This window comes from Salmo trutta, chromosome 24 (genome assembly GCF_901001165.1).
Source record: "Salmo trutta chromosome 24, fSalTru1.1, whole genome shotgun sequence".
Classification (NCBI taxonomy): domain Eukaryota; kingdom Metazoa; phylum Chordata; class Actinopteri; order Salmoniformes; family Salmonidae; genus Salmo; species Salmo trutta.
The window spans coordinates 12,252,251-12,278,179 of record NC_042980.1 but is presented as its reverse complement, the minus strand read 5'-3'; the positions used below and the strand labels follow the sequence as shown (position 1 = coordinate 12,278,179).

The 25,929-nt window shown below is 41.8% G+C and overlaps 2 protein-coding genes across 5 annotated transcripts; both read right to left on the bottom strand.

The window, feature by feature from the left end:
• Positions 1 to 11,158: 11,158 nt before the first annotated feature.
• Positions 11,159 to 14,270, bottom strand: upp2 (uridine phosphorylase 2). Its single transcript, XM_029710975.1, has 8 exons — positions 14,161 to 14,270; positions 13,965 to 14,039; positions 13,713 to 13,848; positions 13,452 to 13,610; positions 12,574 to 12,688; positions 12,255 to 12,464; positions 11,942 to 12,088; positions 11,159 to 11,780 (listed from the first exon to the last, which is right to left on the bottom strand). Exons 2-8 carry the CDS (start codon positions 14,021 to 14,023, stop codon positions 11,638 to 11,640), a joined length of 969 nt encoding a protein of 322 aa, XP_029566835.1. The 5' UTR covers positions 14,024 to 14,039; positions 14,161 to 14,270; the 3' UTR covers positions 11,159 to 11,637.
• A 911-nt stretch (positions 14,271 to 15,181) lies between these two features.
• LOC115160703 (uncharacterized protein C7orf57 homolog) lies at positions 15,182 to 24,591 on the bottom strand. Of its 4 annotated transcripts, none has more exons than XM_029710976.1 (9): positions 24,445 to 24,591; positions 24,185 to 24,237; positions 23,745 to 23,924; positions 22,549 to 22,657; positions 21,884 to 21,980; positions 21,201 to 21,280; positions 18,868 to 18,906; positions 15,985 to 16,085; positions 15,182 to 15,618 (listed from the first exon to the last, which is right to left on the bottom strand). In XM_029710976.1, exons 2-9 carry the CDS (start codon positions 24,219 to 24,221, stop codon positions 15,605 to 15,607), a joined length of 657 nt encoding a protein of 218 aa, XP_029566836.1. In that variant the 5' UTR covers positions 24,222 to 24,237; positions 24,445 to 24,591; the 3' UTR covers positions 15,182 to 15,604. The 4 variants fall into 4 exon arrangements, with proteins under 4 accessions (XP_029566836.1, XP_029566837.1, XP_029566838.1 ...); XM_029710977.1 differs by having other exon boundaries at positions 23,754 to 23,924; positions 24,445 to 24,590; XM_029710978.1 differs by lacking the exon at positions 18,868 to 18,906 and having other exon boundaries at positions 24,445 to 24,590.
• Positions 24,592 to 25,929: the final 1,338 nt, after the last annotated feature.

Here is a 25,929-nt window from a genome sequence, read left to right as displayed (position 1 = left end):
TCAGACACCTTGACTTTTTCCACATTCTGGTACGTTACAGCCGTACATTTTTTTACTGATTACATTGAATTGTTTCCTCATCAATATACAGACACAATACCCCATAATGACTAAGGGAAAACAGTTTTTTTTTACATAAAAATAAACAGAAATACCTTATTTACATAAGTATTCAGGCCCTTTGCTATGAGACTTGAAATTGAGCTCAGGTGCATCCTGTTTCCATTGATCTTCCTGGAGATGTTTCTACATTTACATTTTAGTCATTTAGCAGACACTCTTATCCAGAGCGACTTACAGTAGTGAATGCATACATTTCATACTTGTTTTTTTTTTCCGTACTGGTCCCCCGTGGGAGTCGACCCCACAACCCTGGCGTTGCAAACGCCATGCTCTACCAACTGAGCCACACGGGACCCCCGTGCTCTACCAACTTGATTGGAGTCCACCTGTGGTAAATTACATTGATTGGACATGATTTGGAAAGGCACACACCTGAATAAGCTCCCACAGTTGTCAGTGTATGTCAGAGCAAAAACCTAGCCATGAGCTCGAAGGAATTGTCCGTAGAGTGCAGAGACTGGGGAAGGGTACCAAAAGGGTACCAAAAAATGTCTGCAGCATTGAAGGTCCCCAAGAATACAGTGGCCTGCATCATTCTTAAATGGAGGAAACTTGGAACCACCAAGACTCTTTCTAGAGCTGGCCGCCTGGCCAAACTGAGCAATTGAGGGAGAGCTCCAGAGTTCCTCTGTGGAGATGGGAGAACCTTCCAGAAGGACAACCATCTATGCAGAACTCCACCAATCAGGCCTTTATGGCTAGATGGAAGCCACTCCTCAGTAAAAGTCACATGACAGCCCGCTTGGAGTTTGCCAAAAGGCACCCAAACGACTCAGACCATGAGAAACAAGATTCTCTGGTCTGGTGAAACCAAGATTGGCCTGAATTCCAAGCGTCACGGTGATGCATGGTGGTGGCAGCATCATGCTGTGGGAATGTTTTTCAGCAGCAGGGACTGAGAGATCAGTCAGGATCGAGGGAACGATTAAAGGAAAGTACAAAGAGATCCTTTATGAAAACCTGCTCCAGAGCGCTCAGCACCTCAGATTGGGGCAAAGGTTCACCTTCCAACAGGACAACGACCCTAAGCAGACAGCCAAGACAATGCAGGAGTCTCTGAATATCCTTGAGTGGCCCAGCCAGAGCCCGGACTTGAACCCGATCTAACATCTCTGGAGAGACCTGAAATTAGCTGTGCTGCGGTGTTCCCCATCTAACCTGACAGAGCTTGAGAGGATCGGCAGAGAAGAATGGGAGAAACCCCCCAAATACAGGTGTGCCAAGCTTGTAGCGTCATACCCAAGAAGGCTCAAGGCTGGTTTTGCTGACAAAGGTGCTTCAACAAAGTACTGAGTAAAGGGTCTGAATACTTATCTAAATGTAATATTTCAGTTGTTTTAAAAAAAAAATACATTTGCAAAAATGTCTTAACCTGTTTTTGCTTTGTCATTATGGGGTATTGTGTGTAGATTGATGAGGGAAAAAACTATTTAATCCATTTTATAATAAGGCTGTAACATAACAAAATGTGGAAAAAGTCAAGGGGTCTGAATGCTTTCCCGAATGCACTGTAAGAGCTTTGTCCGGTACACAGGTATGGGAAGTGTTTGTTTTCCACTCTGGGGTTGTCTGCTTCAGGCAGGGCCACTCCATGTTAGTGCTGTTGCAATTACAGCGAACTCATCTAAGACGTAAGGGTGTCATGTAGAAATACCTCTAAACTCGTTAGAGCTCAGTCTGGACGAGGACGCCACCCACAGAACCTGCTGCTGCAATATACACAGGCTGCTCATTAACATCAAATGTTAGGACGCACTCTCTCTCGCTCTCGCTAGATGAATTGCAAATGCTTACATTGCCAAAGCAAGTGAAATAGATAATAAACATAAGTGAAATAAACAGGGCCTCCCGAGTGGCACAGTGGTCTAAGGCACTGCATCGTAGTACTAGCTGTGCCACTAGAGATTCTGGGTTTGAGTCCAGGCTCTTTTGCGGCCGGGAGACCCATGGGGTGGCGCACAATTGGCCCAGCGTTGTTCGGGTCAGGGGAGGGTTTGTCCGGCAGAAATGTCCTTGTCCCATCGCACACTAGCGACTTCTGTGGCGGGCCGGGTGTAGTGCACGCTGACACGGTTGCCAGGTGTATGTGGTTTCCTCCGACATGTTGGTGCGGCTGGCTTCCGGGTTAAGCGGGCATTGTGTCAAGAAGCAGTGCGGCTTGGTTGGGTCGTGTTTCGGAGGACACACGGCTCTCGATCTTCGCCTCTCCTGAGTCCGTATGGGAGTTGCAGCGATGAGACAAGACTGTAACTACCAATTGGATACTACGAAATTGGGGAGAAAAAGGGGTACATTTCAACTACAATTTTTTTAATAAAAATAAATAAATGTGAAATAAACAATAAAAAATTCACAGCAAACATTAATCTCACAAAAGTTCCAAAGGAATAGAGACATTTCAAATGTCATATTATGGCTATATACAGTGTTGTATAGTTCAAGCACAAAAGGGAAAATAAAGAAATATGGGTTATAGTTTAATGGTGTTTGTTCTTCACTGGTCACCCTTTTCTTGTGGCAACAGGTCACACATCTTGCTGCTGTGATGGCACAATGTGATATTTCACCCAATAGATATGTGTCTCTAAATGGTCATACAGTTTGCAGGAGGTTAGGAAGCGCAGCTCAGTTTCCACCTCATTTTGTGGGCAGTGTGCACATAGCCTGTCTTCTCTTGAGAGCCAGGTCTGCCTACGGCGGCCTCTCTCAATAGCAAGGCTATGCTCACTGAGTCTGTACATACTGTAGTCAAAGCTTTCCTTAATTTTGTGTTAGTTACAGTGGTCAGGTATTCTGCCATTGTGTACTCTCTGTTTACAGCCAAATAGCATTCTAGTTTGCTTCGTTTTTTTTGTTAATTCTTTCCAATGTGTCAACTAATTATCTTTTTTGTTTTCTCATGATTTGGTTAGGTCTAATTGTGTTGCTGTCCTGAGGCTATGTTTGTGTTTGTGAACAGAGCCCCAGGACCAGCTTGCTTAGGGGACTCTTCTCCAGGTTAATCTCTCTGTAGGTGATGGCTTTGTCTGAAAGGTTTGGGAATCGCTTCTTTTTAGGTGGTTGTAGAATTTAACGGCTCTTTTCTGGATTTTGGATAGTTTGTGGGTGTCGGCCTAATTCTGCTCTGAATGCATGGTGTTTTATGTTGTACGCAGAGGATATTTTTGCAGAATTCTGCAATCAATCAAAGTCTCAATTTGGTGTTTTTCCCATTTTGTGAATTATTGGTTGGTGAGCGGACCCAAGACCTCACAACTATAAAGGGCAATGGGTTCTATAACTGATTCAAGTATTTTTAGCCAGATCCTAATTGGTATGTAGAATTTTATGTTCATTTTGATGGCATAGAAGCCCCTTCTTGCTTTGTCTCTCAGATCTTTCACAGCTTTGTGGAAGTTACCTGTGGTGCTGATATTTAGGCCAAGGTATCTATAGTTTTGGTGTCTAGGTGGCAATGGTGTCTAGGTGGAATTTGTATTTGTGGTACTGGCAACTGGATCTTTTTTGGAACACCATTATTTTTGTCTCACTGAGAATTTGAATTTGTGCAGAAGATCTAGGTGCTGCTGTAGGCCCTCATTGGTTGGGGACAGAAGCACCAGATCATCAGCAAACAGTAGACATTTGACTTAAGATTCTAGTAGGGTGAGGCCAGGTGCTGCAGATTGTTCTAGTGTCCTCACCAATTCGTTGATATATATGTTGAAGACGGTGGGGCTCATGCTGCATCCCTGTCTCACCCCACGGCCATGTGGAAATTTGAACCGCACACTTGTTGTTTTTGTACATGGATTTCATCATGTCGTATGTATTTCCCCCCAACACTGCTTTCCATCAATTTGTATAACAGACCCTCATGCCAAATTGTGCCAAAAGCTTTTTTTGAAATCAATTAAAGTATGAGAAGACTTTCCCTTTGTTTTGTTTTGTTTGTGTGTCAATTGATGTGTGCAGGGTGAAAACGTGGTCTGTCGTATGGTACTTTGGTATAAAGCCAATTTGACATTTGCTCAGTACATTGCCTTCACTGAGGAAATGTACGAGTGTGCTGTTAATGGTAATGCAGAGTATTTTCCCAAGTTTGTGGTTGATGCATATCCCACGGAGTTATTAGGGTCAAATTTGTCTCCACTTTTGTGGATTGGGGTGATTAGTACTTGGTTCCACATATTGGGGAAGATGCCAGAGCTGAGGATGATGTTAAAAGGTTTAAGTGTAACCAATTGGAATTTGTGGTCTGTAAATTTTATCATTTCATTTAGGATACCATCAACAAATCATGTCAAATGTATTTATAAAGCCCTTCTTACATCAGCTGATATCTCAAAGTGCTGTACAGAAACCCAGCCTAAAACCCCAAACAGCAAGCATTTCAGGTGTAGAAGCACGGTGGCTAGGAAAAACTCCCTAGATAGGCCAAAACCTAGGAAGAACCTAGAGAGGAACCAGGCTATAAGGGGTGGCCAGTCCTCTTTTGGCTGTGCCGGGTGGAGATTATAACAGAACATGGCCAAGATGTTCAAATGTTCATAGATGACCAGCAGGGTCAAATAATAATAATCACAGTGGTTGTCGAGGGTGCAACAGGTCAGCACCTCAGGAGTAAATGTCAGTTGGCTTTTCATAGCCAATCATTCAGAGTATCTCTACCGCTCCTGCTGTCTCTAGAGAGTTGATAACAGCAGGTTTGGGACAGGTAGCAGGTCTGGGACATCAACACCACAGGCCTTTTTGGGTTGGAGGGTTTGTATTTTGTCCTGTTGTTCATTCATTGTAATTGGAGAATCCAGTGGTTAATAGTTGATTTTAAGATTTGTATTTGATCATGTACATCCCTCAAACTTAACTCTGGACCTCGAAGCCAGTTCCACTGAATTTCTTTATTGTTCCCCTGTAGTCAGAGCCGAGCATGTTGAGCATCTGATACATACCTCTCTCTCTCTCTCTCTGTCTCTCTCACCACAACAAGGATGACTAGACACTATACTGACAGATTGAAGCCTGAGACAACCTCCCACAGCTCTGATCTGCGGCCAGTCTGGGGAGCCTTAATGTGAACATGAAACTCCGTATATTTCCAACACTAAGTCAGCGTCCCAAATGGCACCCTATTCTCATAGTGCACTATTCCATATAGTGCAGTGCTCAAAAGTAGTGCCCTATATGGAATAGGGTGCCATTTGAGACCTCAATGTCATTTGATTAAGTCAGGGTAGGGCCTTTCCTCGAAGCTTTCCCCAAACAGACAGACAGCAGCCAGTTGTTGGTTCATCTCAGGCAGGCAGGCTGATTGATTTGATGATATTACTGGTGCTAATGTGTGATAGACTGTGTTAATGCTCGGCTCTCTTTGGGGGATTCCTAAGCTCTGTGTTGATGAATCTGTAAATCTGTCTGCCTGTTTGGAATGCAACACTTCACTGCCCATCTTGCCACAGGGACCCTGATGCATAACCAACCTGTCACTCACTACTCAACAACTGTGTTTGTGTGTGCGTGTATGTGTGCTTGTGTGTGTGTGCGCGCATGCGTGCCCATGCGTGTGTACTCACACTTTCACAGAGACTGATTGCACATGTAGAGTGTGTGTTTTTTCACAGGTCTGATTGGGTGGGTGGTACTGTATGTGTTGTGTGTGTGTCGCTGTGAGACCACGGTTCTTGGCAGTATGTCGTTGATGAAATAAGTGTTGTGCAGGGAAGGGCATAAAGAGCTACAGGTAACTGCCAAAAATAAAGGAAACACTTGAGTAAATGAGGGTTCTGGCAGGTCTGTTATGGCCCCTTCGAGGGCAAGGTAAACACCAATAAATACACAGGCATTCTGAGTGATCACCTTCATATTGTGAATCACTTCTATCCTGATGGGAGTGGTCTCTTCTAGGATGACAATGCCCCCATGTGTCACCAGATTTCAACCCAATTGTACACTTATGGGAGATTCTGGAGTGGCGCCTGAGACAGCGTTTTCCACCACCATCAACAAAACACCAAATGATGGAATTTCTTGTGGAAGAATGATGTCACATCCCTCCAGTATATTTCCAGACACTTGTAGAATCTATGCCAAGGTGCATTGAAACTGTTCTGGTGGGTCGTGGTGGCCCAATGCCTTATTAAGACACTTTATGTTGGGGTTTCCTTTATTTTGGCAGTACATTAGGGAAAAGGGACAGTGTGGGAGCAGGATTTTCTGGGTCTCTGTACTGTCCTGAAGTATTCTAACACAGATGTGCTGTGGGGTGCTGTTTCAACACCTCTCTTTCTTTTTCATTCGTCACCAGACTCTGGGGCTGTTACCCAGCTGGGCATCTGGAAACGTGATTTGGTCAAGAGAGGCAAATCACGTATCGGCACTAACCTACGGGCCTCTGTGTTTATTTGTGTGTGTGTGCTTATTCTTTTGAGTGTGTGTGTGTGTGCGTGTGCGTGTGCATGTGTGCGTGTGCGTGTGTGTGTGCGTGTGTGTGTGTGTGCGTGTGTGTGTGTGTGTGTGTGTATGTGTGGCGCGTGCTCGTGCTTGTTCTTTTGCGTGAGTGTCCATGCGTGCGTGTGTCCAGCTGCAGCAATGGCGTGTCTATCAGGAGGAGGTTGCCAGATTGGAGGCAGCCATTGTTGCCAGGCAGCAGGAGGAAGAGGAGGACAGACTGAGAAGGGAGCAGGAGACTTGGCCATGAGGTCACTGCAGAAAGAGAAAGTCAAGACCCTTTACAACCAACCCTCTCCAGCATATTGCATTGTCCCCAGTCGTACTATGTTTGAACTTGCTCTGTGCTCCTCAGATTCTCTGACGGTCTATAATAACAGCTTAGTATCCATTCAATGTGAGTGTGGCCCAGGTTCATTTGAATGTTTTTCACTCCATGGATTATAATGTTGTCAGGAGGAAACGACCTATCTATGTTTGTTAGGCGAGGCGTGGGTCATGAGGATTTGCATTAGCTTGATTCATTGTATATTCAGCTGAAGGAGGTAAAATGGTGTGTGTGAGAGTCAGCGTGTGTGTTTTTGTGTGTGTTTGTGTGTGCGTGTGTGTTGGGGTGTGTGTGGTCCCTGACCCGCATTGCCCCTGGCATCCCCCCCAGGGTGTGTAGGGGAGCCGGTCCTGTTTGATTGCGCCCCTCCTGTGGGGCTTGCTACGGTGGCACGGAACAGCTGGGAGAATCTCTGATTAATGATGTCGTTTAGGCTGAAATGGATTACATATACTTCTCCACAATCATCTTGCAGACAATGAAATATTATCTCATTCATTTGATTTACTCTTATCTGATTTCGCAGTGTCACAATCAATAGTGTTTCCCTCGTGTTGACTCGCTGCGGGCATTGTAAACTTCTGAGTTGCTTTGTGTTGGGAATGTTTGTTCCTCTGTATCTTAGGTGAACCTGTATTACGCAAAGAAACAGAGGAAGAGAGAGGAGCTGGAGAGTAGAGGTCAGCAGAGACTAACAGAGCTGAGGAGACTCATGGCAGAGCAAGCTAAGGGCAATAAGGAAAGGCAAGTATGCATCAAGGGCCCTGACTGCAGCAGCAGCAGCTTAGCCTCAAGGACACTGAAGGAGAGATCTCGACAGTTCACTCCATGGCTTTGGATGATGTTCTGTATGTTATTCTTTGTTTATGTTTAACAATGACTCATTTATGAACATGTATATACAAGTCCATGACCATTTGCGGAAATATCCCATGCGTTTCACGAACCACTGGTATGATTCGATGTAGTGTTTTCTCTTCTGTTCGGTACAGTCTCCTCTTTATCCACGGTCCTTGCTAAAATTCTATCCTCCTTTCAATTCCCTGGCATTTAAACCGTGCTAGGAGAAAGAGAGAGACGTTGAGTTAGTCAGGACAGGGTGAGGAGGACTGAGGACATGGGGACTGAGGGGAGATAAGATAGCTGTGACTGTGAGGAGCAGCTCTCTGGCAGCTTGTAAAGTTCTCTCAGCCTGCAGGGCCGCTGTGCCACCACAGATAGGTGGTTTCTGGGCTGAGGCTGATGTCCTTGGCCACTTCTCTCTCTTCCTGCTCTCTATCCCTTCTGCCCTAAGGGTTTAGTGCGAGGAGGTGCTGCTGCAGCGCAAGGAGCAGAGAGAGGCGCTGGAGATCATCTGGAGGCCCTGAGAAATTAGGTACGTCGCTTATCAGCACTTATTCCCATTAGCTGCCCTGATTGGATCTGCCATGTAAAATGCTATGCCGGGGAAGATTTGTGGAGGGTTTTGACCCACTGTTTCATGTTGGTTTTGAGGCATCACTGCCACTTACTGGTGGGATGGAGAAATACAAGGAAATTACTAGGCAAACATCACATGGGTTTTTTTAAAGTGTTTTTCCCACCCTCCACACAGTCAAGGTGGGAGTAAAGGCAGAGCCAGACCCAGAGAGGATGATGGGAGATACAGAGGCCTTTTTTTTTAATACATAGTTCTCAATCCATCTTTAGGTTTTTATTAGCGAGCTGGACACAGTGAAGAAACTGTACGAATGTAGGTCCATTATCCTTCCATGTGAGGGTCGACGCTGGAGACAGGAAACAGGTACAGGGAGAACATTTAATGAACAACGGACATGAAACAGGACAGGAACAGCGTCTGGACAGGGGACAAAATAACGACATCTACGCTGACACAGGGAATAACGTGAGGAGCAGACAGATAAAGAGGGGTAATCAACAAGGTAATGGAGTCCAGGTGAGTCCAATATTGCGCAGCGGAGCGTAATGATGGTGACAGGTGTGTGTAATCAGCAGCAACAGCTCCCCCTCTCTGGCAGTTAGACGTGTGACATTCTACACAGTTTCGATTTGGTTGTAGTTATTCTAAATTATGGAGTCCCCCCTTCCTGTGATTGTTTTCAATTAAAATTGTCAAAAATATGTTTAAAAAATGGATTCATAGCAAAGAGCAATTTCTCAAGCTAGAATTTTGCTAACTCTCTTTTTGTCACCATGGAAGACCAAAACTCTCTCCCACTAAAACACGCTGAAATTTCAGGCGGTCTTTTCAAACTGCTCTTACACTAAAAGGGCATTATCATAATTTTCACAATTTCACAGTATTATTCCAACCTCATAGTGTGGAAATATACACTTAGTGTACAAAACATTAGGAACACCTGCTGACCAGGGGAATCCAGGTGAAAGCTATGATCCCTTATTGACTACACTTGTTAAATCCACTTTAATCAGTGTAGATGAAGGGGAGAAGAGCCTTGAGACAATTGAGACATGGATTGTGGATGTGTGCCATTCAGAGGGTGAATGGGCAAGACAAAAGTGCCTTTGAACCGGGTATGATATTAGATGCCAGGTGCACCGGTTTGAGTGTGTCAAGAACTGCAGCTCTGCTCGGTTTTTCATGTTTAACAGTTTCCCGTGTGTATCAAGAATGGTCCACCACCCAAAGGACATCCAGCCAACTTGACACAACTGTGGGAAGCATCGGAGTCAACATGGGCCAGCATCAATGTGGAACGCTTTCGACACCTTGTAGAGTCCATGCCCCAATGAATTGAAGCTGTTCTGGGGGCAAAAAAGGGTGCAACTCAATATTAGGAAGGTGTTCCTAATTTTTTGTACATTCAGTTGATATAAAACACAGAAAATCTCATTTTTGACTCCACTAGGCCTTTAAACATTTTGTATTATTACATTTTTTTGCTCAAAACTGCCACAGGCCGGATCAGACCCCGTCGTGGGCCGGATGCGGGTCATTGCTTTAAGTGTTTGGTTTTCTCCACTAGTTCCAAAGTTTGTTAATATGTGTCAATGTACTATTTTGTGTTTACTGCTTTTCTGTCTCACTCACTGACATAAAATCCAGAAAATCATTCACAACAATGTTTGACCTGGCTAAACCAAACCTTACCCTCGTGCAGTCAGACATTCAAGCGGCTTCCCATCAAGGCCGGTGGGTGAATCAACATACAGTCCGTCTGTCTGGTACATTGTGTCATGACTCCACTGTGCAGGAGAGCACACTGGTTTACCTGCAGTCCATTGTGTAATCAGACCAGTGACTGTCAAGATCATCTCCTCCAATTGAAACTTGTGATCAACAACTAACTGACCTTGGTTTGAGGAATGTGAGGAAAACACAGACATGTTTGACTAGAATACCTTTTTTTTTTTTAAATGACGGACAAGGGTGCAACAGTATCGTCCTCATATTTTTGGTACGCCTTTTGGACCGTACAATGTGTGCGTCCCAAATGGCACCGTATTTCCAATGTACTGCACTTCTTTTGACCAGAGCCCTATTACTACTCTATTCCCTTTTGTTGCTTTCCATATTGGGTCTAATCGAAGAGTAAGGGTTGAACAGGCCCTCCGGGTAGAAGGACTCCACAACACACTGTATGCCAAGGAGGTTCTCTCTGTAGTCCAGCCACCCAGACCACCTAGACGGGACACTGACTCCACACGATTCAAGTCTTCCACAAAGAGTGTTTAGCCCTATTCAATCAAAACCGCTAACCAGTTGTCCAGAATAAGTCATAATATAAATAGCATTTTCCCAGGCCAGTGAGAGACCATATATGCATTGATATAAAGTTAAATAGCTTTTTACACAACTTGGAAACCTGGCTGCAGGTACAGGTAATATAGATAAGTGATATTTGTCCACAGAGTTGTCAGTATTTCTTCTTTGGGCTATTTCTGTGATAGTCTGAATTGACAATGTTGGCTCAACTTTGAACATATTCCTTGCAGTACTCCTCCTATGCCTCCCTCTGCAATTCATCAACATCTGATACTTCATTGAACACAGAATTTCTGTGTTTCATGCCACTGTGACTTTAGATTCAACTTGCCTGTCATCATGTCAAACCTTTCATGTGTGTTTAGCTGTATATATTTGCTCATTTGACTATGTAACATCCATGGATATTGTGACAATATGCTGATTGTACTACGCGTCAGGGCAAAGTTAAAACTATTTTCTGGTTAAGGCTGCAATTCTGTAGTGTCTCATCTCCATTTCGAAGTAGGTCATTTCTTACTAATCCATGCGGAATAAGAGGATGTGGACCCATATCAGCCAGGCCTGAAATGAATTTATTCCAGATTTTAAAATGTCAGGTACAATGAAGTCAGATGTATTTCCATTTCGAAATATATCCCAGCTACACCAGTGGCTAACTCCTGCATGAGTCATTTGATTCAATTACAGTCAGAGTGCTTCTTTCATTAAATATTTGATTCATTTTTTTTTTAAAGTCACAGGACTTAATGTCATCCAGTAGTAACACAGAAAAACGATTTCATCTACACAGTCAAAGTACTCAAAGTCACACAATACCATACAAATATACACAAATACCACACAATTGCATAAGAATCCACTCTTTGAGCTTTGTTTAAACAAATCTGCTAAATGTATCTTCATGTACTCTTAGAACTCTTTTTAAATAATGTCTGATCACATATCAACTTGTCTATATACATATATCCACATATCAGTTGGGACTGTAGCTATATACACTCCACGGGCAGCAGAGGTGATCGGAGGGAGCTTAGACGACGAGGCCCAGGCGCTTCTTGATGAAGTGGGCCACCAGAACCTGAGGTCTCTGTTGGTACTCCACCAGCACATCATGAGGGGTGGCGATCTGGTCCCCATCAAAACGGTTCAACAAAGTCACACATACGACTGCAGCTGCGGAGCAAAAAAAAAAGTGAAATCTGTTAGAAATATCAAAACAATGTAAAGAAAAATATTCAAAAGTGTAAAAACAAAAACCTTTTTGATTACAGGTTCTCTCTGTTAAAGTTAGTGGCATTGGAGACAGTGGGACTGTAATTTATCTGGAATAATACCTTTGATGCCACAGGCACGACACATGGCTGCGAAGACGGTGGACTCCATCTCAATATTCCTGACACCCGTGTTATAGGCTTTCCTCAGGTACTCCAGCTTGTCCTCAGTGGAGAAGGAGCAGAGAGCTCCATCCAGCCGACCCTGACCTGGTGGACCACAACAGAAAACAGACTGGGTTAGACCAGAAGGCTAGTAGGCAACATTGGGAATGTACATCCTAAATTAAAATACAACAAAACTTGCAGACTGTAGCTTTAACTTAGGGCTTTTGTGTAGCAGAGTGTACAGAGGTGAGTTACGTGACATGTTTACCTTCATAGAAGTCACTGGTGCACATGGTGTTGCCGATGATGGTGGGCACGTCGTCTAACTCGGAGGAGCACTGCAGCAGCTCCTTGGAGACGCCCACGTCGAGCTCAGTGCTCCTGGAGATCACCTTACCTAGAACCACCTGCTCAAACTGGGCACGGAAGAAGCAGTCCACCGCCTTGTCTGTGACCACTACTGTTCCTGGTGCCAGACCTGTAACGGTGACATGATTTAGAGAGCTGTGGCACTCAACTAGAGAAACACGTATTAAATGTGTATCAACGTTTGAAAGAAGAATGGAAGGGGGACAGTATGCTCATACCGACTCCACCGGAGGTGCCAATGCGGAAGAGGATGAAGTCGATGCAGCGGGCATGATGCAGCAGCTTGATGAGCTCATGGAGCATAATGGAGATGGAAGGGATGCCCATACCATGCTGCAGAAACAGTGGGGTGAGGTTAACAATCTTTACCGACTAAGGTTAACAGAACTGCGGGAAAGCAGTGCTCGGCAGGTGGGGTGGCGAAGGACACTACGTCCTGGTGTTGTGAAACGCCGACTTGTCTCTCCCTAACGAGCAGACTGCATCACGGTGACATCCAGACGGTTACCAAATGAACAATTATTTTTCCATGAAGGCTGCTACCTTACTTGTAGGAAAACATTTGGCCACGTTTAGCTTTTGCCCGGCGACACCGTGATACAGCTGAGCAGCAGGAAACAACTCGGGTCGCCAGGCACTCTTCCCACTGGGGCACACACTGGTTGAATCAACGTTGTTTCCACGTCATTTCAATGAAATTCCTTTGAACCAACGTGGAATAGACTTTCAATTCCATTCTGGCACAAAAAATGACTGCTGTGCATCACCCAGATATGTACCATACAACGGTGGTGGTAGAGGTGAGCTTCCCCCCTTACTATTGTAAAGCGCTTTGAGCATCGAGGTGGAAAAGCGCTATATAAATCCAATACATTATTATTAGAAGATACAGCAACACACCAAACTGGATAAACATCTGATAATAATAGAACACCATTTCAGGTGTCAGTCACTGGCTTGCATAAAGAATCTTCACTTTATTCACTGGCTTACATAAACAATCTTCACCAAGTTGTAAAGTCTTATACAGGCTATCGAAAGTCAAGTCAGATCATCGTCTCGTGTGAGGGAGATGTATCCATCGTGCAATACTTACACTGATAGAAAGTACGGGTCCCACTTTGTACATGGAGTAGCGGTCGGTTCCCTCACAGATATCTGTGACGTCATCCATGTTTCCGGGCAAGGCCAGCTCCTGGTGAATGAACTGGGCAAAGGACTTCATCCGATTGGCACTGCCGCCGACGCACACAAACTTCATGGGGGAGATAGAAAGGCCGTTGTATTCCTCCGTCTATGAGACTAGCTTTCATGAATCAGGTATTGCACTTATTTTGTCTGGGTAACTTTCACAAACCTTGATGTCTCCAAACATTTCAGGTAGGTTATGGGTCTTGGTCCCCAGGTTGAAGTGATAGAGAATGTCCTCTTCCATTGTATCCAAGTGGGGGTTCTTAACATGGATCTGGGGGTTCTTGAAAGGGACCTCGGGTCTGTAATAACATTGACATGAGAGAGAGCACATGACAATTGCATAACAGAAGGTTCTTTAGTGCAGGACAAAAACCAGTAGTATAATAAAACCTCAAAGTAAAATACATATACTCACTCGATATATTCAGAATGGTCATTGACAGTCCCTATACCGTTCAGTAAAATAGGTGACATAGTTGTTCACTGTATACTAAAAGAAATATGAAGAAAACATTTAGAATTACTATCAACTATTGCATTGTAACACAATATATTATAAACGCAATATTTATAGCCACAATATTACCTACAGCCACAAGTGCAAAACATACCTTTCAGGCTTAGAAAGGTTCTTCTGAATTCAAAGGGTAATATTCTCTGTTGTTCTGTGTAGCAGTTCCCAAATACTCTTTGCCTGTCTCTGCCTCTTGGGCTGATATAACTTTGACCTGTGACTTCTCTCAGGTGTGATTGGTTGGGGAAGGAAGGGTAGAGACTGTCTGGTCCAGTCATTGGTCTGGTCTCTCCCACTGAAACGTTAAGTGATCTCAAACAAACGCTAACTTTGACAGACAAACTTTCCAAATTCTTGGCCCAGATCCAAAGTCATGACTCGAAACAGTATTTATATTTATGTATATATATATATATATATATATATATATTTTTTTTTTTTTATTTTTTTTTTTTTTAAACCTATTCATTACTTCGGTGGTGAAAAATACTGTACAAGGGCCATGCAATTGAAATTGAGTGAAATGGTAAAAAGCCAAGTCAATGTTCTGATTGCCAAGTGCATTCAACCATTCTCAAAACATGATGAATGATGTTACATAAACAAAATCGCTGTCCTGGCAAGTTTTCAAACACGAGCTAGACTTATGTAATTGTCACCGAATCCCGAGCATCTCATGACGTTCAGGCTCCAAACCAATTGAGCGTGCACAAATATTTGACTGTGTGTGTATCATCAAAATATATTACCTTAACCGGTTGTTTTAGATATGCCGCATATCCTAGTCATTTGTTTCAAAAAAATATTGAAATATAACCTTTTATTTAACTTAGGCAACTTGTTTAATCATTACGGGGAGAAACATGTCCGACGATATTGAATATTCACTTTGTATCCTGTGTCAATTACGTCGGTAGAACACAATTTCTACTATGACGACAGTGGAAAAGAGGAAGGGACAATTATGTAAGTAAATTCACAGAGATCACAGGTCTCTGGAACAATCTAGCTACGAGTCACATTTCAACAAATACGTGTCTAGATACCATTTCAAATGGTAATGAGTGCTTCATTGAGCTTCATTAAGCACATAAAGAGAATGAGAACACATCCAATGGTTCCATGCACAACACATTTATTTTCTTTAAAACAAATCTTTATAGCAACCATAACGAGGCACAAAAAAAAGACAAAAACAGCAGGCATTTTTAGAGGAGCCCTTCTAAGCCATAGACACCTTTTAAAAAGTAAACTATCATTCCCCAAACTACAACAGACAAACAAGAGCATAGCTCTGGCTAGTACATTAGCTGTTATTAGTGTTACAGTGAAAATGCAGTTCATTAGCAACTTCAGGCACAGAACAGAGCGGGTCCGTGAGGGCAATCTAACAGAATCAAGTTTTGCAGTTGTGTATACTTCTTGGGACAAGCATAAACATGTAGCATGACAAGAGGGCCTTAACTCTGACTTCCTGGTGAAGGAACGTTGTGGAGGAGAACATTTAGGAGTCAGTCGTGCGTCACTGCCTTTTCTCCTTTCTACTCCTTGGAACCTGCAGGAATACACACAAGTTAGTTTGTGTGGGTGTTTCCCCCCCCCACACATTTTGATTTGCAGTCCCACCCCATGATCACGGACCACAATGCAAGTCAGGATTTCCCCGACTGATTTATCGACAGGCATATCATCTTGTCTGAACGGAACATCCATTGAAATTGTGCAACTCTACTTCGGTGTCCAATTATGTAGATCTATACATGATTTTTTGTCAAATAAATCTATATGACTTCATATACATTCAATGTTTTATTAGTTAGTCTATGGGACATGTGCTTCTGAGCAATGAGCCAAATTGCCAATTGAATTCAAATGACCTTGAAGCTCCAACATCGACCCACTGTCACGAACGGCTACTTACTTGATGAATGCGCATTTGGTGCCTCTTTCTGGTCCTCTAAATAACCGAAGCTCAAGAGCGTAGACATGTTGACAGGGGTCGAATTCTGAGATTTCTGAGATCTGCAAGACCAAAAGGCAAGCATTTAAAACACAGCGGCGGGACAAAATGGGGCCTAAATAAAATGCGGGAAACAAAACATTGAGCTCTTCAACATTTAGAGCTAGCGGAGGGTTCATAACAACCATAAAAAAAAGTGGGAGAATCTGTCAGTTGATGGTAATATTGATATGGTGAGGGGGGAGTACACTAACAGCAAACACTGAATTTGGACCATGAAAACACATACCTCTAACTGAGATACAGTTGAACTAATACATGTTTCTGTACCCTACAAAATGGGTCAACAATATCTTCACATTTTAAAATGTCCTTTTATTCATTATGGTTCTAATCATTTATTGACTGTGTAGACGTAGCCATCTCTGACATAACGCTGTACGCTTAAAAGGGACGTCTCTGTAGGCCTATGTTTGACAGGTCAATGTCACAGGTCATTTGCACAATGACTTGCATTGTAGAGTAAAGACCACATTGGTAGCAAAAACAAAGTCAGGGGAGGTCATGTCATCACACTATTTGAAGCTAGCGATCTGTTTGTTGATGTATTGGTTCATATAGCTAACTGAGCTGAACGGTTTGTGAGGACATCTGTACTCTTTCATCAGTATTATTTGCAGACAGGCAAGTCTGGTATTGGCCCATAGTGTTAGAGGACCCATTTTTGCGTGGACATTTCCATTACGATCTTCCGCCATGTTGAAGTAGTTAACTGGGCGGGGATTCCTATGGGCTGGGAGCGATCAGACAATGTTTAGAGCATTGTCTACTAGTGACTCATAACCCGTAGTCCCCTTTGTTTTATCCGTAGGGCGGTGATTCATAATCGCAGTCCCCTGAAGGGCGGGTAGGTGGCAGTTGAATAAAGAGAAAACAATGCATTAGAAATCCTTAAATATATTTATTTTGCAATTCATGTCTATAGGCTACATTGAGGTTTTTGTTTCATTATTTTTATCTGCCATTAGTGGGTAAGCTTTAGCGCCTAACTGTACGCCCGCCACATACATGCCAATCGGCGAATGCTTTTGGGAACTTGGGAGAAAATTACTGAGGCAAAAAGGACAATGTTGGAGTTTAATTCAATTCAATAAGAAAAAGCTGCAAAATGGAGAGTTGAAAATAAAGAAGGGAGGGTCAGAAAAACAATGATTGGGAAAGATTTGGTGAAGTGGTAAAAGAGGATTATAGCAGTGCCGACTACGTTATGTGTGATGACTGTGATGCGTTAGACAAATTCGAGAGTCAAAAGACGGGGACTTCATATATGGCACCTCAAGGGAATTGCAGCCAGATGAGTTAAATGGAATTGTAACCTAACTGAAAACTGACTGTAGGTCTATAAGCTCTCACTTAGCCTAATATAATATTAACTCCTGCAGAATTTAGCACTTATTGCAGTAAAGTGATACACCAAATGTACATTTGGACTCTGGAACAGGAGTAGAGAAATATGATTTCTTTCTTTCAGCATCGTGAAATAATGAATGCAAGGTTAGGGACCATCTGTAAAAGGTGCCATCTTTATCAGCGTAATAAAAGCTGATAATATTCCAACCACATAAAATATGCATCCGAGACGAACTTAAATCTTATCAGAAACATGTTGGGTTGTTTCACTGCTTTTAATTTAAAAATTATGTCATTTGGAAATTTGGCACGGAAAGTCTATCCTTTTTAAATGTTTTATTATGCATTTTCTTCCAGTTCCTAAAAGTCTGCTGCACGAGAGAAGCAGAGATGAAAGGGGAACTTTACTGACATCAACTAGATTGAATTCATTGATTTGTTACATTGATGTCATAAATCACATTGCTGATATTATTTCAGGGTTTATTTAATCTTCTAGGGCAGTAATGACAGAAGAAAAGCTGCATGTATCCAATTATAGACAAGTTGAAAAGCAGAAACATATCTAAATTAGGCTGAAAAAAAGAAATCCGTCACCCCGTCCAAAAATCGTTCCGTCGTCACTGACTGTACATCACATTTTCTATCAGCCTATTTGTGGGTTAGGGTCCCAGATTTTCACTTTAACACATGTAGTCGGACGGTTGCAGATGGGTTATTAGCAAATGCAGGTGGGTCCGGGTGAACAAACAGCTGAAAAGCTGCACTATTGCATCACTATTGTCTACTTCTTCAAGTTGGTTTAACTATGGTTTGTAAATGTCATCGCCATCTGGTGCCACAATGACAAGATTTGGTTCAGGTCGCCAGCACTGCAGGTGGTGGTAAATCACCATTATTAGCTTTGTGCTTTTTTCAAACACAAAAGAACTGACTACTTCAAAATGGAGATGGCCTCAATGGCGCTGCCCGTGCTGTTACAGACGCCATAATGGGACAGATAGAATTAGTTAAAGGTCCCGTCTTTCTATTCCTTGGCCACATCACATCGGCCTTATGCGTTCTAAAAAAGTGTGGGGCAGGAGTTTTGGGCAGTGCAATATTGTATGAGAACTAGGGAGGCCAGGTTCAAGACTACCACAACAAATATTGTCAGCACATTGAATCGGCAAGTTTCTGGGAGAGACAAAGGTGCAATCTGGGATATTTGCACCCGATTTTGGTCACCAAAATGAATGATATGAGGCCAATACCTATTGATTCTTGAATAATGTCAAAAGAAAATTGTATAACATAACTTGCCTCATGAGCTTGTGAGTAAAACGGTCCCCAAATGCCTTTGTTAACAATATATGGCTTCAAACATTTTAAAAACTATATCGATGATACCATTGAATTGCATCCAAAGCGGTCTGTAAATGTTAAAATAGTTACATTTCTTCAGCCCCATCAATTGGTAGCGGGGCTGCTGGGCTGAAACACAAATACACCAAGAGTGTAGCTTTAATTAACACTCATAAACTGTTGTGCTTGGTAAATGACCCTACTTTTCACATTGCAATCTACTTTTCACATTTAATGCATAAAATGTTGCCAAGTGGCAACATACCATTTCTCTTCATCCACTTGCTTCCATGAATGAAGAAATACAAACACCATTGAACTTGACAAATAGGGGGGGGGGGGGGGCTTACACTAGCCAATGATGTCCTTTGGTGAAGTCACATGACATGCAACTCCTCTCCCGATCACATGCTAGTGGGAATAAGGAAACTCTGACATTTCTGACTTGCTGACTGGTTGAACGCAGCACTTGTAGAACTACACCTAGGTAGCAAGTCGGAAATGTCAGCGTTTGAACTAGCCGCGAAGGCAGAAATCAATAGCTGCTACTGAAATGCCCCACAAATTGTTCTCATAAAACTGTGTGTACACACCTCCTTCAATCAAAAAAATGGTAACTCAATCTCGGGTGATAAACATTAAATCTAATTTTCCAAGTATTTGTTCTTAGGAAACGGATCAAATGCATTTGTTGCCAAATGGAAACAAGTGGGAGGGCCCTGGAAGTCATAGGCAAAAGACAGTGAAAATGACATTTTCTGTCATTTTTAATAAGTAATATTGGCATGAGTCATGTGATTTTAACGTATTTTTTTGTAAAAAAATAGATAAAATATGGCCAAACAATGTTTTTATATATGCATGGATAATACAGTACAATACTGCTTTAATAAATGTACAATATCATTAGTAAAAATATGGCCAGAGTGAATTATTTTTTCAAGAAAACAATTTCAGAGAGTGTGAATGAATAAAAACAATAATTATAATTCAAATACCTAATTTATATTTGAAACCAACATTTATGATTTTTGTAGTTACCGATGTCACACAGTGTTTCCATATCTAAAAAAAAAAATTTGCAAATGGATTTACTATTTGTATATTTATAGCCATTTTATGTACGAAAAACTAATCCAACATTTGTTTGCATAGTTCTATCATAATGTGTGCAGTAATTGAGTACACTATTTTGGGGCTATTTTGGGGCGATATGCAGCTTAGACGAGACTTACATTTTTCAAAGTTAGAAACAAACTATGTTCATCCTGTGTGAACACAGAAATGCTGTTACCAGTTTTTTTCCCTTCACATTACAAAACAGTAGTTTATAATTATTTGTATTCTTACAGTACAAAGAATCCCATATCATTAACAATCAATAGGAATTACATACTGAAGTCATGTGTGTTTGACCTCCATTTCTATTTGACATGAACTATTTGAATGTAAATATACTGAACAAAAATATAAACGCAAACATGTATAGTGTTGGTCCCATGTTTCATGAGCTGAAATAAAAGATCACATACATTTTCCATACACACAAAAAGCTTTTCTCTCTCAAATTTTGTGCACAAATTTGCAGACCATCCCTGTTTGTGAACATTTCTCCTTTGCCAAAATAATCCATCCACCAGACAGGTGGCATGTCAAGAAGCTGATTAAACAGCATAATCATTACACAGGTGCACCTTTGTACTGGGAACAATAAAAGGCCACTAAAATGTGCAGTTTTGTCATACCACACATCTCAAGTTTTGAAGGAGTGTGCAATTGGCATGCTGACTGCAGGAATGTCCACCAGAGCTGTTGCCAGAGAATTTAATGTTAATTTCTCTACCATAAGCCACCTCCAAAGTCATTTTAGAGAATTTGGCAGTACGTCCAACCGGCCTCACAACTACAGACCACGTGTCACCACGCCAGCCCAGGACCTCCACATCCGGTTTCTTCAACTGCGGGATCATCTGAGACCAGCCACCCAGACAGCTGATGAAACTGAGGAGCATTTCTGTCTGTAATAAAGTCCTTTTGTGGGGGAAAACTCATTCTGATTGGCTGAGCCTGGCTCCACAGTGGGTAGGCCTATGCCCTCCCAGGCCCACCCATGGTTGCACCCCTGCCTTGTCATGTGAAATCCATAGATTAGGGCCTAATGAATTTATTTCAATTGACTGATTTCCTTAAATGAACTGTAACTCATTAAAATCGTTTAAATTGTAGCGTTTATATTTTTGTACAGTATATATATATATATATATATATATGTATGACTGAATCTTTGAGCCTATAACAAAGAGTTACATATTGTAAAGTTGCCCAAGCTGTCTGGAGCTGCACTCTGCTGTGCTGTGAATGAAAAAGTATAACATTGCCATCTTGTGGATATATGGTGTAAATATTTCAATGGGGTCACTCACGTTTTCTTGAAATTGCCTGCTGCATCTTCATTCTTTCCTGATGCTAAGGACAAGTTCTCCATCTGGCTGTTGGGAGAGATCTGACAGCAAAAACAAAAAGTGTCTTGAATAGTCATTTGTCATCTCGAATCACGTCAGTATTGAACACGAGGTGAAAGATGGATTGAACACGTGATGAAACCCCCTATTTCAGTTGGCAACATCAGCTTCTATTGGACATACTAGGTCACTTTCTTCTCTATCACTGCAACTGCAAGAGAGGAATCTGATAAATCTAGAATAATTAAAATATGGTAAAGGCCAGTGACAATTTGATGCTAATCAAATACATTTCAGCAACAAATGGGGACATAGCCAAAGATGGTGGTATAGTGGTTGGTTATAAGTTTACTAGATACGGTAGGTGTTGAGTCTGAGAACTCTATCCATTGTTAGCTAATATTTGTACTGAGCCAAAAACATGTAGCTTTTCATGATACTAGGCAGGTGATATAATGCTGTCAAAAGGGAAGTCAATGTCCAAAATAATCTAAACAGGTCTGTCTGCATACTGGACTTCGAAGACCTCAGAATAAACTATTAACTCAATTTATAGTAGCACAATATATGAACGGCGAAATATTGTTACATTTGCTGGGTAGAGCATCATCAGAAGTGAAATTGCAAAGGATTTCTCCATTCACCTTCTCTTTGTCATCAAAGTCCCTTTCCCAAGTTGACTTATTATCACTCCCAAAGGGAGCATTAGTTGACATGTAGTTTTGAAAGCTCTCAGTTGGGCTGGAAGAAAGACAAATTTACAAATGTCAAATAACCCATTATACTAATAATAGCCTTAGCCTGTATAAATGGGCTGCATTCAGCAGGACTCAACAGTGTGCAATGTTTGATACGTCAGAGACGGCGGATGTTCTGAAGGACTAGTTGAAGGATGTTGTGATAACAGTGGCCCCGAGGGTGAATGTGCATACAGTGCTCTGCATGAGTTTTGCAATATCAAATGGTAACCACGCCCATATTGATCAGCCCACACTCCACCACACCCACCAAACGGGAGCAAACATACAAAGGCTGTTGAAGAACGGTGCGCACCGTTTGGGGGAAACGTGTCATTCAGTCCAAACCACCACGCAATGTAGCAAAACGTTTAACAAACTGAACACACCCCTGTTTTACAATTGGATACAACCTCAAACAAATATGAAATTTGGATGATCAATGCACACAATCCATCTTGGCCTGGCTAAGTAACCATAAATGACTAATAAACTAACTTCACAAATAGATTACTTTTTAATTCCAGAGTAACCGTCATTATTCTCATCTTAATTTGCCTTTTTGGCTTTACCTTGCTTGCTCTGGAGCTTTTGGAGATCCAGAGAACCAGTTTGGAGCTTTGTAAGATGATGCAGAATTAGGTTTGGTGTCCAAATTGGTCTCCTCGTGCCACAATAAACCTGTAAATGAATGAAAAGAACTTGGTTATCAATGATGTACACTACAGTGGTTCCCAAACTGTGGGGTGTGCCCCAGGGATCCGGGGGGGGGGGGGGGGGGCATTTTAAAGGAAATCAGTCCGGCTTTCAACTTACTCTTTAAAGTTGTAATAGTAGAATGCACAAGCCGCAATTTTGTAATTGGGTAGCGCATCATCAGTTTTCCTCTTGTCATGTCAGTCATTGCAAACCTTAGGGACCTTTACTATCTACTGCATTTTAGCCGCTCTATCACTGCTCATCCATATATTTTATACTTATATATTCTTACCCCATTCCTTTACTAGATTGTGTGTATTAGGTTTTGTGGGATTCGTTAGATATTAGGTTTTGTTGTGGAATTGATAGATATTACCTGTTAGATATTGCTGCACTGTTGGATCTAGAAGCATAAGCATTTCACTATGCCCGCAATAACATCTGGTAAGCATGTGTATGTTACCAATAAAATTTGATTCGATTTGGAGCTATTTATAACTTGTCTGAAATGCGGGATGGTCCCCTATGCTGAAAGGGGGGCCTGAGTGGAAAAGTTTGGGAACCTTTGGTATACTTAAGCAATAACCCCTGGTTAAGCACAAGGGGGTGTGGTATATGGCCAATATACCATGGCTAAGGGCTGTTCTCTGCACGATGCAACGCGGAGTGCCTGGATACAGCCCTTAGCCGTGGTATATTGGCCATATAGCACAAACCCCCAAGTTGCCTTATTGCTATTATAAACTGGTTACCAACGTAATTAGAGCAGTAAAAATACATGTTTTGTCATACCCGTGGTATACGGGTCTGATATACCACGGCTGTCAGCCAATCAGAATTCAGGGCTCGAACCACCCAGTTTATAATACTAGCTAGCTATTTGCTAGTTAACGATTTTTTTAAAGTGTTTCGCTAGGCCATCCTTCCAAACTGGATGGGTGTGTCATTTCACCTAGCTGCACTTTTTTACAGTCTACGAGCTAGACATATAGCTAGCTATAACTTACTTCATTTCCACAGATGAAAGGGGAGATAATAATCTTTGCTATTTCTAGGTCAAACAGAATACCGTTTTTACCCCTCTGTCCTCCTTGTTTAGCCAGTTTAGTATACGCAGAATCGGACTCATTAACTCCCGTACGGCGTCCTTTAGTCCTCTCCTCAGGACCATTGTTAGCATCGTCAGACAGTCCAGGAATCTGGGAGGTCGGGGCAGCTTTTGTTGAATCATCATCACCATTGCCAACGCCTAAAAAAAACACACACACAATTATAAAGGCTTGCTTCAAGTTGTTGCTAGTTCATTAGCTAACGTTAGCTACTTCATCTAGCTAGCACCCTCACCTGGTAACGTTACATCTTAGAGGCTTGTTAGAATAAGAAGTGTAACGTTAGCTAGCTAGCCAAGAGTCAGAATCAGAGATATTAGCTAGGCCTTCACAGCTAACGGTAGTTAGCTACGTTAGCTAGCTAGTCAGCTTTGCACATTTGAAGACCAATTGTACTTGCCATGGTCGTTTTGTCGGCGATCTGTGTCAGTGTTCATGTCTACTGTTGTCTTTCTGTTGAAAAAAGAACGCAGTACATTGTCATCCTCGCGTACACTGCTGGTCAAATTGCTAGCTCGGTAAGGACGTTAGCTTAGCAATAAGGCGTTGCCAACTAGCGTTAGCAGCTAGCTATACGTGTTCGTTTTAGTGCATGGATGTAAGTGTAGGTAGCTAGTAAGTTAATGTGATGTTAAAGCATCATTGCAAAACATTACTTACATTTCCAGCTATACTGCGTTCGCAAATCTGGACACCGGCAAAAATAGTGCGGAGAAAACCCGAGAATGGATTTCGAGCTAACTTGTAGGGAGTGACAAAACAAACGTCTGACTGTGCGGAGAGTTTTGTTACCATGGAAACAGGGCTGGAGCGTTACTTTTTTTCGGAATGTTAATGGGTTTAAAAACAGAAATTATGTGAAATTCATTTGAATCAGAGGTGATATCTATATATTTTTTTTGACTGTTAATGAAATTAAATAAAGATATTTAAATTATGAATAATCCACCAAACCCTTTATCTGCTACCTATTGTAGTCTATCCATAACCCACAATATAGTTGAAAAAATATGTTCAAAAAATATATATTTAAAATAATAACAATATTTTATCTTCTGCTTTATTATTTGAATACCTTGTAATTAGACCTCTATTACGCCTAGTCTTAAAACATTAGGCAAATTTTCCATGAGTGGGCTTGCAGTGCAGAAAATGAAAACAACATCTTTCCTCCGATCTCTATGGAAGCTCGTTCCTGCCACCAAAAAAATTAAAATCTGACTACAAGTTATAAGATAGTAAGTCATTATTATGAGATAGTATGTCCTAATTATGAGATATGTGAGTCATTTTTATGAGATATGCAAGTCATTATTATGAGATAGCAAGTCGTTATTATGAGATAGTAATTCATTATTATGAGCTAGATAGTCATAACTATGAGATAGTAAGTCATTATTATGAGATATGTGAGTCATAATTATGAGATACTAAGTCATAATAAGGAGATACTAAGTCATTATAATGAGATACATTTAGGCGATCTGTATCACATGAATCCAATGTGTGCTTTGCACATGCTTTCAAGGATAACCTTATGTATATCCTATAGTCAATCACGTGTGTGTGTGCATGTGTGTGTGTGTGTGAGAGAGAGAGAGAGAGATAGAGGGTTTGTTGTGATATTGTTCCATATTAATGGATTGGAGCGATTTGTTGATGTGAGTTGGTGTCTGTTTGATGACATCTGGTTGACATCAGATTTAATTAAAGACATGCTCCGGAACTTTGGCGACTACTAAGTGTATTTTACACATCCCGCTTTGGGCTGGATGTGTCAATGTGTAGTTCATACATGCATAATCTCTGAGCAGAATTACTGTTTTACCCCAATTAACCACAAAATCCCTAGTTTGAAAGCAACAGTTTTTCTGGAAGCTGTGCTGCGCTAGTCTGGGTGCCAGTCTCTTTAGCTAATCCATTCCGTGTACTCCATGTCATGTGCCAAAGAGACTGGCCTTTCTGACATCTTCAAATGTGAACATTATATCATTAATGTGCTCGAAGAGAACAGAGAATTTAAACATGACTGAATTACCCTCACAGCTATCCTCCAATCACAATGATTATGCAAATATTGGAACTCTATTACTTTTTTTCTCCACAGAACATGTTGGTATCCGATTGCGCAGCATCCGTTTTTTG